This window comes from Octodon degus, unplaced genomic scaffold (assembly GCF_000260255.1).
Source record: "Octodon degus isolate 3935 unplaced genomic scaffold, OctDeg1.0 scaffold00282, whole genome shotgun sequence".
Lineage (NCBI taxonomy): Eukaryota > Metazoa > Chordata > Mammalia > Rodentia > Octodontidae > Octodon > Octodon degus.
The window spans coordinates 62,580-77,969 of record NW_004524858.1 but is presented as its reverse complement, the minus strand read 5'-3'; the positions used below and the strand labels follow the sequence as shown (position 1 = coordinate 77,969).

Sequence of the window (15,390 nt, the reverse complement as noted above, 5' to 3'; positions counted from 1 at the left end):
TAACGGAACTTAACAAAAAAAAGGGGGTAGAGATGAATGTCCATTTTGTATCTGTGTATTCAAAATGGTTAGGATAGATATATAGTTACATTCTCTTAATGAACATTGGGATTTGTTCTAATAGTGTTTGTAAATAGGATATCATGTCCGCATCTTGTACAGCAATTAACCACTAGGAAGAATGTATGCAATGTGTTGATTATTGAAACTGTCCCACCAATTTGGTTTGAAACTGTCTCATTGCAATTTGTTTCTCAATAAAATTATGGAAAAAAATTTACATTACGGATAAAAGTCCCAGAGATACCCTTGCATTTTTGAGAAATATTTTTTAAATCACTGCTTTATGCATCTGTCATCTCCATCAGAATAGATCTTGCTGACAGGCCATGTTATCTAATGGAATACACTGTACCTGCCAGGAGGAAAACACTGTCATTTCTCCATTTCTGATTGGTTTTGTTCCAACTTGCTGAAGGAGCATCTCATGGAGGGCATGGGCCACAGCATACACAGCGTTGTATATGTTGTAACTCGCATCACTCATAATGATGTCAAAATGATTCATAGGCAGCCATGCTAGGGAAGCATTAAGTAGGCAGTTCTTCAATGTACAATCAGAATCAGATACTGAACAATGAAAATTCTGGAACCAATACAGAGTGAGGAATGTGTCTTCTGGGTATTTCAAGGGGTTAGCTGTGTGGATGAAGGTTTTAAAGTCTGGAATCTCCTCTCGGTGGTGTGAAAAAATGAGAGTCCCATGAAATGAGTCAAGTATGAAATTTCTCCCAGATGAGTCAGCATGCCACTGTGAGTTTGTGACCCAGACTCTCCATGTCACTACATACTGCCCTACCTGATAGTTTATATCATTCAAACTCTCTATGTCATAGTAAAGGATAACTACATTTGCTGGTGGTGTTTCCCTGGTCAGGAAATCTAGTTTCTGTAGAGCTAGGACAGGTGATGTAAGGTAATTCGAGATCATTTTCAGAAATGCCACACAAACTCCATTCCTGTTCATCTCAGCTCTCACATCTGAGAGAAACTGAGTGCCTTTCTGACCTTCTGTGATGACCAGTCCTACCCAAGTCCAGCTGAAATGAAGCATCAAGGAGACCATGCCCGTGGCCAGAGACGTTTCTTTGGGGGCCACTTGATACAGAGAAGGAAACTGGCCTCTGTCACTGAATGTGGGATCAAAGGAGCCAAAGCTGAACTAAAAGAAAAGACAATATGAAGTAATGTAAAGAGGGTTGACATGGAGCAGAATCTTAGACCTGAATAATACAAAGCAACAGGTGGAAATAGCAAAAGGAAACAGTCTCTTATCCCACCTACATATCTCTACATATCTCATTTCACAAATGCCATATCTTTGATTATGATTGACTATGTGTAAGTTCAAGGAACTTTCTTTCTTTCCTTCTGTCTCTTCTCTCTGCTGCAGACAAAAAAGGATTATTTATTCACCAATCTGGGTATAGTGCAGCCTGAGATTTAAAAACTTTAAAATTTCAGTGGAGCTTAATCTGATTCTCCCTCACCATCACTACCTGAGAAGGGCTTCACTCTCCCCATCACACACTCCCCCTAACCTGTGGAAAATTGTAGAGCTCCAGCAGTGTTGCTGTCTTTCCAGCATTTTCCCAGGATGTTCCCGTCAGGACTGCTACAGACTTGCTCTCTCTCCTGCAGGTATAGTTAGGGACCTCATCTTGTCCTGTGTGAAGTCTGAAGAAACTCTCCAGCAGCCTCCAATGACTGTAATGTATTTGGTGGAACTCATATCCCAGAGTTATGTTGGGTAGAAGGTGAGGATTCCTGTTGATCTCTTCAATGGCAAAAACAAAGGCTAGGAAATTCTGGTAGTTGTCGGGCACAAGCCTGCATAGAGACCATAGTTTTCCTCAGAGAAAAGAATAAGTGATTACATTCCAATCTGTTATAATACCATCTATATAATTCAATGCTTTTAACCTAACCACAAATTCATTAGTTAAGATCCTATATTGAAATATAAATGGCACCAGAAATCTGAATTTTTGGTTAATAATGTAAAATAATGTCATGTATGTAGATTTTTCCTGAAGGAGTTTAGTGTCCTCACAAGAGGCCATAATTACCTTGTTTGATCATTTTGCCATGTAAGGATGGATTAACATATGTGCCACTAGGAAACCAGTATACAGGTGCTTTTGTAATAATTTTGCCTTAAAAATTTATGTATGAATAACTCTTTTTTTAATTTTTGTTTTTAATTTTCAGACAAGCCACATTTTTATAGAGCCACCTGAGTTAAGACTACAGTAATTTAAGAAAACATCCAGAAAGTACAGTGTATTTCAGGACAAGCTGACACACATAAGGTGTCCAAATTTATTCCAAAGGAAATAACTTAACTTAGGACCTGCAATATTCCTTCTAACTTCCACATGCATAAGAAAAACTGAATTTAGAAAGAAAAGTGTTGGGGCTGGGGAGATGGTCAGTAGGATAATCCCTGGTTCCGCATAAGAGAGAGAGAGAGAGAAAGAGAGAGAGAGAGAGAGAGAGAGAGAGAGAGAGAGAGAGAGAGAGAGAGAAAACTGTGACAATCACAGCAGCAGTTTACATTCAGTGTATGTTTTATTTTTTATTTTTATTTATTTATTTTTTTTGCAGAACCGGGGATTGAACTCAGGCCCTTGCGCTTGCCAGGGAAGCACTTATTCCACTGAGCCATCTCCCCGGCCCCCAGTGTATGTTTTATAAATATTTCCTTTGAGAGAAAAATAGCAATGAAACAGTTTCAAAAAAGTAGCACAGTTGCAATAATTAATACATTGCATATTCTTGTCTTTGTAGTAGTTATTCAGAAGCCAAGATGCAGACATGATATCCTGTCTACACAATATTAGCAGAGACCTTTATTCGCTTTGAACTAAGAGAAAGTAGGTGTATATCTATCCTAACTATTTTGTATAGACATATATATATATATATATATATATATATATATATAATTTCACTACAAAATGATCCTTCATTTATATCCTTCTTGTTTTGGGTGCTCCATTTCTGTTAGAGAAGCTGTATTTTGAGAAGACTTTAAAGGACCTTTTTTATAATTTTTTTAAAGAGTAAAAACAAGAACAAGAAAAAGAAAAGCAAAGACAAAACGGTAATATATAACAATACATACATTATAGATTTGCAAAACAAGAATATCTGATTAACACTGGTTCATATATTATCTTTTTTTTTTATGGAACCTGGGATTGAACTCAGGCCCTAGCACTTGCCAGGGAATTGCTTATTCCACTGAGCCATCTCCTCGGCCCCAATTTTTATCAGCAAATTTCTGTTGCTCAGATTAACAGATATAGTTACACAAGATGGGACATATTATTAAATTTTCCATATGCTTTCAAGAAATCTTAAAGTTTTGTTCTTGTCTCTCATTTTTGTCTATTACCATTAAAAATTACCTTAAAGAGAGCATAGTAATGATTAATATAACATTAAAAATGGTATACATTATTGAGGCTACACTCATGTTTGCCCATGTTGGTCTGGTTTGTTTCACTTGTGAGTATAGCCTCAATAATGTGTATCATTTCTAATGACCTTTTCATTCTTTTTTTTTCTTTTTGGTGGAACCTGGGGTTGAACTCAGGCCTTTGCTCTTGCCAGGGAAGGGCTTATTCCACTGAGCTATCTTCCCGGCCCGGACCTTTTCATTTTTGATGCAGTTCAAATATTGTAGTTACTTGATTTCAGCAAAATAACCCAACATAGTCCAATAGTCCATAATAGTAGTGGGTTATCTGCAGAGCTGACAATTGTCTGAAGTTGTTGGCTTAAGCTTTTTACAGGTCAGCCTTTTACATCTCAGCATATTAATATGGCATTATATTTTTTTTTTAACATCGTGGTTATACTTTTCTGCTGAATGGTTAATACCAAGTTAAAGCAAGACCTATATAAGTAAAAATGTAAATGTTGCATCTGGCAAGATCAGTCAAATCACCCCAGGAAGTACCCTGAAACCATGTACAGTGCCTTGTAGATCTTTTGTCAGTGTCAGCCGTGTGGATGAGTCACGGCCATTGCTTGACCAATTTGTTCTCTGTGAAGGACTGAGAGGATATTTTCTCTCTAGGTGACTTTCCTTGGGCACACTATCCCTCATTGATCACTGTCCTCTGTGGCCCCATAATCTCCTTGATTAGAATATTTGGGAAACCACTGAGTTACAGGATGTCACAGCACAGATTCTCTTATGTTCTGAATCCTCCCTGACCTTGAAGGGCTAGGGCCAAAATGTTGGCTTTCCTTGCAGCCTCTCTTTTTCTCTAATTTTTGGTCTGCAAACTTTAATTGTTAAACATCCAGAAGAGAAGCTTAATACTATTATTATCCTTTATCAGAGGCAGTTGAGTTAACATTGCCATCTGTCTGAATCGTATTTATTTTGACACAGGGTCTTGATGTGCAGTTCAGACTCATAATGATCCTCCTGTCTCAGATGCCCCAGCAATGGGATTACAAAGTATCTTTTAAAAATATTTTATTCATTTAAATGAGAAAAAAGATAAAATAGCATTACAACATCATCAAATGATTTATATAGAAAAGATAATCATATAAAAGTTGGAATGCCAATGAAAGGGAAAAACAATGCTAAATGCATTGTCTAGGACACTTAAAAACATGGCATCTTTGGGATCACTATGGTGCTCCAGAAAGATGGCTCTGTTATCACCAAAACCTAGGATGCTCTGTCACCTTCAGGGCTTCAAAGGAGATTGAAGTTAGCAAAAAGATTTCAAACAAAAATGAACGATTTCCTGAAGTGAAGACTCCTAGGAAACTAAGAAATATTAAATTATTTTAAATTCTTCATCCTTGTGCACAATCCATAAGTAAATATAGCATCAGTGTGAAAATTCACCTCTGTGGCAGAGTTTATTGTAAATAAACCTTATACTCTTCATGTTTTCCACCATCTTAAAGATGCTAACCCAACAAATGACAGTTTTGCATTTTTTTGACTGATACCTGCTTGCAGCAAGAACACAAGAGAAACTACTGATATTGCCTTCAACTGTTCTTGCTGGTGAGCCTTGCTTCACAGCTCAGTTCATATTTACATCTTGGCACTATTCTCAGTGCTTTTCCGAATATGTATTCTTGCTTTCTTTATGCACTACTGCAAACAGAATTGTGGTCTCCCCCATGGTTGACAGGTGTTGTATGAGTTTGCTATAGCGTAGTACTGCATATGTGTTCTTCAGTTGTGGGTAACAGTGACTCACATGTGCACAAGAAATTAGACTTGCCTATGTAACTTTCATTCTCTTTAAACACACATCTGTTATTCATCTTGCACACAGTACTGTTGCAGTCCCATAGTGTACAGCCATAAATTTTCTTTTGCCATTATTTCTCCTTAATACTCACACATATGCTCATCCTTATACTAATTATCATTATAAACATTTTCAGTTATATGCTTTGACTCTGTACTACCTTAAAATATTATACTATGTGAGATCACAGTTAATGGGTCATGGAGACATTGTTCAACTTCATGCCATTGTAAATTTTCCATATTTTTTGGTATTATTTATTTATTTTTAGTGTCACACATCAAACTTGCAACCTTGCAATTGCCAGGCAGGCACTGTGATGCTGAGCTATACCCGCAGGTTTGCCATGGTTCTTAATCATTCATTTTTTAAATCCTATTTATCCAATAGATGGAAAGAAGCAGGGAGGGCTGGAGGAATCGTGGGGATGGGATGGAAGAGAGGATAAAAGATTATGATGTGTACGTCCATGCAACAATTCCCCTAAATACATGGAATCATTAAGTGCTGCAAACATGTATTAATAAAAATAAATATGAAAAAATTTAAATTAACAAATATAAGGGTAAGGTCCTGAGTGGGATACCACATACCAAAAAAGCCATAATTTATTTTTAATAGTATGTGATTAATATTTTATAAATTATTCAACTGTCATTGGAATTTTTCCTATTTAGTTTGGGTTATCTGTGTCATTTACAATAAATTAACTAAGTTGTTATTTTTCCATCAAGTTTAAGAGTTCTTTACCAACTGACAAATCTGATTCTGTTTATATTTGTCCCAAGTAATATTTTTCATCTGTCTCCCTGATTATTTCCTTTAGAATGTGATAAATTTTTAACTTATTTTCCAACATTTACTTTTAATGTATGAATGATAATGTATAACTTGTTTTGTTATTCCTGTGTCTACAAAACTTCTGTGGCAAGATCTGAGAACAGAATGTGGATGAGAATCAGAATCAACTTAGATGATAGAAATTTCACAGACTTATTGTGTTTTGTCCTGCCCTGTGTGCAGCTCCATGTTCATGGAGCTTCACTTACGTGAAAGCATAACATGAAGATTTTTTTCCTCATTAAACATTGGTTTAATGGCTTTCTAAATCTTGTGACAGATTTTGGTCAAGTTGTTTCTATTAAAAAGTATTGATTTTAAAAACTAATCCACCCCAGTCTTAATCAAGGGTGGAAGACTGGTCTCAGAACTGTTTCTGCCAATTGGTAATTTAAGTTTAATAGTGAAAGACTGGTTAATGATAGCAATGCATCATAAAACCTTGAGAAGGAAAGGTGAATGTTTTGTGGACATGCAGATTCTTTGAAAGTGTCACTGAATATCTACCGGAAGAAGCTACACAAACAGGCACAGCACAAATAGCTGCCTGAATATAAGTAACATTATGCACAATAAGGATATGTTAGCAGACTCTGAACCATATAGAAGAAATATTCTACTTACCCTCATAGAATTCTAATCATTATAGTGTTTTGGACTGAGTTTCTAGTTGACATTAATAATCACCTTTAGGGGCAGCTTAGGTAAAGTGAGTTGTATTTATCATACAGTTAGGTAAATGGTGGTGTAATCTTTGTCTTTAACTTTTAAAAGAGGAGGCTAAAATCATGAAAGAAACAATTACCTTTTCTCACTTTCAAAAGACAAAGAAAAGAACAGGGAACACAAAATATTTTATGAACAGTTCTGAGAAAAGATGAATAAGAATGTCAAGTCTGTCCAATTACAGACCCCACTAGGTATTATCAACAATGACCATCAAGCAGAAAATGAATCAATCTAAAGAGTACTTACTGCAGGATAGTGACATCCCTATTAGGCTTTATAGTAGTGACATCAGTAAAGTAAAAATATATATAAAGAGAAAAGAAACCACCAATGACCACATCTCCATCCTTGTAAATACTTGTTTTGCTTCTGAACAGACAGTCATCATTAGCCAAATAGCAGAGTAAGAGAGGAAGCTGCTGGAGAAAGATCAGTCGATGCCAAGACAACATCTTTTTTGTCTACCAAGGATTAAGGCAGAATAAATGGGAGCCTTGTGAAGTCAGCCAATGAAACATGAGCAGTGCATTGAACATGTTTGTGCACGGGAGTTTTATTGTTTGGGTCATGATGGGTGACTTCATGATGTTGACTTCTCTCAGTCAAAGCCTATCCCATCCCTGGAGTCATCATACACACGTTGTCCCTGCAGCTCTGCAGCTGATGCCTGGTGTCCTGGTGAAAAACAAAGGTTGAAAATTGTTTGAAGATCACAATTCTCCCCTCCAGGCTATGTTACTTCACCCACATCTGCTTATAACAAGTTCACCAAAGCCTCAGCCTCTTGTTCACATTTTGTCCTAAGAGTGTGTCAAAAAGGTTAATTGCATGATGTGATTTGAGATGAAGCACATGGATGCCAACAGAGGTGTCACTGTAGCTTGCTTTTGAAAAGGTCTGGGAAGGCCTGTGCTTGGTAGAAGACGTGCCAAAGTAAAGTGCAGACATGGAGCCTTGCCTGCATTATGCATGCTTATTTGTGTGTCAGTTACTTGTGCTAAAAATCTGCCAGCCAGCCAGGATCTCCATTTCTTCTTTTTTATTATGCAGATATTTTTTGTAATTACAAAAAATCCACAGCTTTTACAATGTATAGGGATTAGAAAAGGCAGAAGGATTTGTTTTTTTTGCTCCGAATGCCCTCAGGGCAGGTTTGGCTGGTCTGAGTTGTGGGATGGAACCACAGCAACATGAGCCTGACTGCTTTGTTGAAGCAGCCACTTAAAGAACTGAGCTACGGGGCAGGCCCCCAGGATCCCCATTTCTTATGATGAGTAATTACTCTAAATGTAGAAACTCCAAATTAGTAATTCAAGGTCAGTACAGGAATACATGACATTTGTGAAATCTAATCTTTGACCCACTTTTCACTCCTCATTTCACTCCCTGAAGCTGATTTCATTGCACAGTCTACTGTGTTGGTTCCTTTCTATGCTCACAGAAACCTGGGTTCTCCTTTACTTATGCCCGACGACAACGATGGCCTTTGTGGGAAATGACTTTCTTTTTTCACTGTCAGCAGATGAGAAAGTCTCAAAAGCATTTCTATATTTTCTACCACACAAGGGGCTGACAATGAGAATCACACAGCAGTCCTCACAGCACTAGATAACAGAGAAACTTTCCTGGGGATGGAAAGAATTATGTGTGAATCTGCAATGGTCAAACACATGCCAATTTGTGTGTATCGAAATCAATATAGTGGGGCTGGTGAGATGGCTCAGTGGTCTAAAGCACCTACTTGAAACAAGCTTGGCAAAGCACAGGGACCGCGGTTCGATCCCCCAGCACCACATGCCAGCCAGCCCCGCCCCCTGGTGGGCTGAGCTGGCCACACACACACACAATAAATAAATATAATAAATAAAAATAAATAAATAATTAAAAAAAAGAAATCAATATAGTGTTCACCAAATATGGAGGAGAATGTAAACTTGCATTTTATTTAATGTTTATATACAATATTGGAGGCCTGGCCCTAGCTCAGTTGTTTAAGTGGCTGCTTTGACAAAGCAGTCAGGCTCAGGTTGCTGTGGTTCGATCTCCACAACTCCAGCCAGCCAAACCTGCCCTGAAGGCATTGGAAGCCAAAAAAAAAATCCTTATACACAATACTGGCTTAACAAATCAGATATAGTAATAACATTTGTATTGGTTAAAGAATGAGAACAAGACATAAAGGAAATATTGTTTTGAAATTAATTATTATAGTGTAAAGCTTTGAAAAGTAAAGTCATTAAATTGTAATGGACAGGGAAGAGCTTTGTTATGGTTGTGGGTTAGTCACCTCTACGGAGCTGAGAAGCAGAAAACGCGTCCCCGGACACCGCGTCTCATCCTTGGTTGTAGCCCTGCCGCTGCCTGATTGGTAAATTCGTGTGGCCTTTTAAATAATTGAATAATGATGAAAATGGATCCAACATATTAGGTTACTTCACCAAAGCAGCAGAAGATTCTTCATATCACCTTACAGCAGCTCAATTCAGTTTTTGGAAAGGAGCAGAACAAGTGAAATACTGAAAAACCAGAGAGAAGAAAACTTCATTTTGGAACTCTTTCTCCTTGGCTACCCCTCAGCCGTGTCTTTCTACTTGTTTTAATTTTACTGTGTTTGTAACTAGTGAAGACCAAAGAAATAGAATACATGTGTAAGAGCTATATACCAAGAAATTTGCCTTGAAAGCTGCTATTCTGTAGAGAGAAAAGTTTATCAAGCTATTGTCAGATCCTTTTTTAAAGCAAGATTTTGTAGGTCCTTAGATTTTTGGAAGTTAAGACAATTAGAAACATCCGCATACTGTTTTTAGCAGTTGTATTCAAAAAAAAAAAAAGAGATTTGTGTTTTAAGGGCTTTGTCATGTGGGCTCACCACAGGTGTTGACTGCTCCAAAGATTTTTTGATTGTTTTAATGCTATATTTTTGATCTATCTCCTTGATGACAGCACTTACCTGCACATGAAGCTACCTGTCTTTCTAACTATGACTTTGTTATGAATAGTGTTTGGCCTCACTGTTCAAATGTCCATGCATTACCTATTGAAGCAACATTATAGTGCTGTTACTCACGAAAGTTGAATGAGGTGAACATAGACATAGCTTTTTCCCCTTACCCCTCTTTTTAAACGTAACAAATACTTTTTATGTTCCCCTTCCCCCTTCCCCTCCCCCTTCCCCTTTTTGGAAACGTGTCAGGAACTAGGTAGTTGAGGATGAATAATTGAGGGAACTAAGAAAGTGACCTACACGGAGCCAAGCTTCTCTGTGTCCTTCATCACAAGGCGTGCTATTGGCTGGGCAGTTTAAGCTCCCTTTTAACAAGAAAACCTTTCAGGAGATCCAGCTCATAACCTCAAGGAATTCAGAAAACAGGATCACAGAGGTTACACTCTGAGATCCTGGTCATGAGGTTGGATGCCTCACTTTTCTGAAAAGAGACACTGGACCTAAATGGCGCAGCATGACTTTGTTCCTGCTTGGCTAAATTTCTCAACACCACAATCAGCTAAGTCACCTACAACCACTTTTGAAAAACACGGAGACCACCTACCCCGAAGAGAAGGTAGATTTGGAGTAAGCCGTCGGCGACACAATTCGTCTGATGGCTTCTTTAACAATGGACCTTTATGAACTACAGGAGAATCCTGGCATCAACCATCCCTGTTCCGCCATGATTCTGTGGACTCTGGTGTTTCTAAGGGAACATATGCTGGAATCACAGGGAACTTATCTGGTTGGCACAGCTCTTCCCGGGGTCATGATGGCATAAGCCAGCATAGTGGAGGTGGCACAGGGAACCATCGACACTGGAATGGCAGCTTCCACTCCCGGAAAGGCTGTGCCTTTCAGGAAAAGCCACCTACAGAGGTTAGGGAAGAAAAAAAAGAAGACAAGATGGAAAAATTGCAGTTTGAAGAGGAAGACTTTCCTTCTTTGAATCCAGAAGCTGGCAGGCAGACTCAGTCATGCAGACCTATTGGGACCCCTTCTGGAGTGTGGGAAAATCCACCTGGTGCCAAGCAACCCTCCAAGATGCTAGTAATCAAAAAAGTTTCCAAAGAGGATCCTGCTGCTGCCTTCTCTGCTGCATTCACCTCACCAGGATCTCACCATGCAAATGGAAATAAATCATCAACCATGGTTCCAAGTGTCTATAAGAACCTGGTTCCTAAGCCTGCACCACCTCCTTCCAAGGCCAATGCATGGAAAACTAACAGAATGGAACACAAATCAGGATCCCTTTCCTCTAGCCGGGAGTCTGCTTTTACCAATCCAATTTCTGTTACCAAACCAGTGGTACTGGCTGGTGGTGCAGTTCTAAGCTCTCCCAAAGAGAGTCCCTCCAGCACTACCCCTCCAGTTGAGATCAGCTCCTCTTGTCTGACCAAGTTGACCCGTCGAATTACCGACAGGAAGAGCGAGTTCCTGAAGACTCTGAAGGATGACCGGAATGGAGACTCCTCAGAAAACAGAGACTGTGACAAGCTGGACGATTTGGAAGAGAACAGCACACCCGAACCAAAGGAAAATGGGGAGCAAGGCTGTCTTCAGAATGGTCTCTCTCTCCCTGTTGTGGAAGAAGGGCAGGTCCTCTCACATTCTCTAGAAGCAGAGCACAGGTTATTGAAAGCAATGGGATGGCAGGAATATCCTGAAAATGATGAGAATTGCCTTCCATTTACAGAGGATGAGCTCAAAGAGTTCCACATGAAGACAGAGCAGCTGAGAAGAAATGGCTTTGCAAAAAATGGCTTCATGCAAAGTCGCAATTTGAGCCTCTTCTCTCCTTGGAGAAACACTTGTAAAGTAGAGTTTGAGGATTCTGACACCGAAACCAGCAGCAGTGAGACGTCAGATGACGATGCCTGGAAGTAGGCAGGAAGTGTTTGCAGCTCCTGGGAACCAGTAAATGCAGCTGTGTTTTGGAATATACAAAAGAAATTGTTTTCCTTTTCCTTTTCTTATGTTGAATATTTCATGCACAAGGGAAATAATCATATCCCAAAGAGAGAGCAGTTGGCTTATTGAGCTTTTGTTGTTGTTCTTTCCTGTTATCTGCTTAATAGAGATGTTTGTGTGGTGGGAAAGATTTTTAAAATACACACACAGAACCTATGGGGCGATGCACAGGTGGGAGCTGGCAGTGCAGAGACGGAGAGGAGGGGACACTGCTCTATGGCAGCAGCTTCTACTAGTAAGCCCTTGGGGCACTCACCCCTGTGCTCTAGCAATCATTGTCAATGACAAAGTGACTATTGAAGTTATAATTGTATTAAATTAATGCTAATAATTTGGATATTTTATTTTTGGCTGCTCGGGTAACTTTAGCCCTTAACCAAGTATATGGTTTTTTTTGTTTGTTTGTTTGTTTTCCTTTTGGGTACAGCTGTAAAATATTTGGATATAGGAAATGTGTTATTCTTGCAGCCTTGATATTCAGGGTGGATTGTAAAATATAAATTTTTGTGAGATTTCAAAGATTAAGATTATTTTGATAACATTATTTACAGATTTAAAAAGATGTGGTTATCACAAGTCTGTTGAGGAGGAAAAACTACTGCATAAAATAACTAACTTGGAATAAATATTTTGCATCAGTTTGGAAAAAAAATTGTAATGGACATACATTTCCAAATTTCATAGATGTTCTTGCCTATCACAATTGAAGACTTGGAAACTAGCTATTTTAATTAAAGTTGTAATGCATTTCTATTCAATATAGTTCCAGAATCCTAAGCTAGGGTCATTAGAGGACACAGAGAAATAAAAGAACTAAGAATAGGTAATGAAAATCTCTGATATGATTATTTGCAGATGACATGATATTGTACCTGGAAGACTCCCAAAACACCACCATGAAGGTACTAGAATTTTTTTTTTGCGGGACTGGGGATTAAACTCAGGCCCTTGTGCTTGCCAGGGAAGTGCTCATTCCACTGAGCCATCTCCCTGGTCTCCCGGTACTAGAATTAATTCATAAATTCAGTAGCATAGCAGGAAATAAATCCTGGAAATAAAGGCAAGGTAGGACGCATTACAATTCCTGAAGTGAAATGATACCACAACCTACTATGATAAAATTAACAAGGTATTGGCAAAAAATAGACATGATGATCAATGGAATAGATTAGAATATACAGATACCACTACAAACATACTCAGCTATCCAATTTTTGACAAAGCAGCCAGACATGTTCACTGGAAGAAAGACAGCCTCTGTAATGAATGGTGCTGGAAAAACTGGCTCTCTACATGCTGAAAACTAAAATTGGAACTGAGTCTATCATCATGCACTAAACTAAGGTAAAAATGGATTAAAGATGCAGACATTAAAACAAAAACACTAAATCTCCTGGAAGAGATAGTATATGGAAATCTTAAACACATAGGTGTAGGAAAAATTTTCATGAACAAAAATCAAAGTGTATAGAAAATAGTGGAAAGAATTAACAACTGGGACTTCCTCTTACTGAGAAGTTTCTGTACATCCAAGGAAATTACCAACAGAGTGAGAAGACAACCCTCAAAATTGGAAAAAATCTTAATTAATAAGCACTCAGACAAGGTCTTCTATCTAGAACTTATAAAGAACTAAAAAACATAAGGACCCAAAATTTAAATACCGAATCCAAAAATGGGCACCCACGATAAACACATATTCTCAGAGGAAGAAATAGAAGAGGCAAATAAATACATGAAAAAATGCTCCACATCTCTAGGCATCTCACCCCAGAAAGTATGGATGTCATCAAGAAATCAATGAACAACAAATGTTGGAGAGGCTGTGGGGAAAAAGGAACCTCTCTCCACTGCTGGTGGGAATGTAGATGGGTACCATTATGGAAATCAGTGTGGAGAATCATTAAAAAAGTAGGACTGAAAATCCCATTCAAACCAGCTGTCTCCCTACAGAGAATTTTAACAGAGGAACTGAAAGTGTCACATCATAGTGATATATGTGCACCTATGTTTATAGCAGCACAATTTGTGATAGCCAAATGGTGGACACAAGCAAGATCCTTATCACCTGAGGAATGGATGAAAATGATGTGGTATTTTTTATACAATGGAGTATTACTCACCTGTAAAGAATGAAAAACTCAAAGCCTTCATACATTAGTGGATGCCACTTCAAGATGTACTCATAAGTGAAATAAACTAGACCTACATGTGTAAATATCACATAGCTTTCCTAGTGTAAGAACTCAAAAGAAGAAATAAAAATTGAAAGTTATAACATAACTAAATGGAAAATGAGAAGTTATGGACTAAACAATGAAGAGAGAGCAAGGAGAAAAGCTTGGAAACCTGGCAGGGGCAAAACTATACGCTTATATAAATAAGATGGTTAAGACAGTGGTAATTTCCATCAGGTTTTTGAAAACAGCTGTTAACAGGTAGAATTCTCAGCCTGCCTAACTCTATATGCTGATATCTGTGAACTAAGCAACTACACTGAAGTTAACAATGTGTAATACTAAAACAACACTTGATATATTTGTCCCTTTGATCTTCTAAATGCGTACTGCTTCTAATGTCATATCAGTTATTGCTATACTTTTTTTTTTTTGCAGAACTGGGGATTGCATTCAGACCCTTGCACTTGGCAGGGAAGTGCTTATTCCACTGAGCCATTTGCCCGCTCCATTTTTTAGGGGGCTATACTCTTTAAAAAATTACATTTCTTGTGATACAGGTCTTGCTTTATCTTGGTGTTAACCTACCAGCAGAGAAGTATAAAATTGAGATATTAAAAGTAAAGCCATACTAATATGTTACTTTGTAAAAAGCTTAAGTCAATAAATTCTGACGTTGCCAATCCTACAGATAACCCAGTACTCTTATGGACTACTGGAGTACATTAGATTACTTTGGTGAATTCAGGCATCTACAATATTTAAATGGCAAGGGAATACCAGTCTCTGACAAAACTAAACAAAAAAGAGGATACAATGAAGGACCATTTTGTATCTGTATATACAAAATAGACTAGATATACAGCTACTTTCTCTTAATTCAAAGAGAAGAAAGATTTGTACTAATAGTGTTAGGACAGCATATCACCTCTCCATCTTCTACTATGAATAACCACTACAAAGACAATAATATGCAATGTATTAAATATTATTTTATTAAAAAATTCCATTGAAAACAAATAATATGAATTATTTTGTATGACATGAAGACTAGTAATAACATGAATAAAATTAGTGCATTTTTATTAAACAAAACATTTGGATATTATAGCTTTAATTTCAAATGTCAAAATTCTTTAACCTACTAAGATTAAATCACACAAACTTGTAAATCACACAAACATTTCCTTGTCTACTGAAAAAGACAACAGCAGATTAAAGTAGATGAAAAGCAGAATAGAAGGACATTGAGATTATTCTCCTTTGGTGATAAAGCAAAAGTAGAAATTTAGGGTAGCTAGTTTCTTCACCAACTACTAAACCACCTCAG

General features: G+C 37.8%; 1 protein-coding gene and 1 pseudogene across 1 annotated transcript in view; one reads left to right on the top strand and one right to left on the bottom strand.

The window, feature by feature from the left end:
- LOC101572247 (vomeronasal type-2 receptor 116-like) overlaps positions 1 to 9,884 on the bottom strand; it is an 18,345-nt gene extending 8,461 nt beyond the window's left edge. Inside the window, exons 1-3 of the mRNA XM_012512842.1 lie at positions 9,877 to 9,884; positions 1,602 to 1,890; positions 416 to 1,222 (exon numbers count right to left, since the gene is read on the bottom strand). Of these exons, the coding sequence (XP_012368296.1) occupies positions 416 to 1,222; positions 1,602 to 1,890; positions 9,877 to 9,884 (1,104 nt within the window). The remainder of the gene's footprint in view (positions 1 to 415; positions 1,223 to 1,601; positions 1,891 to 9,876) is intronic.
- Positions 9,513 to 12,466, top strand: LOC101587564 (annotated as a pseudogene).
- The last annotated feature ends 2,924 nt before the right edge of the window (positions 12,467 to 15,390 follow it).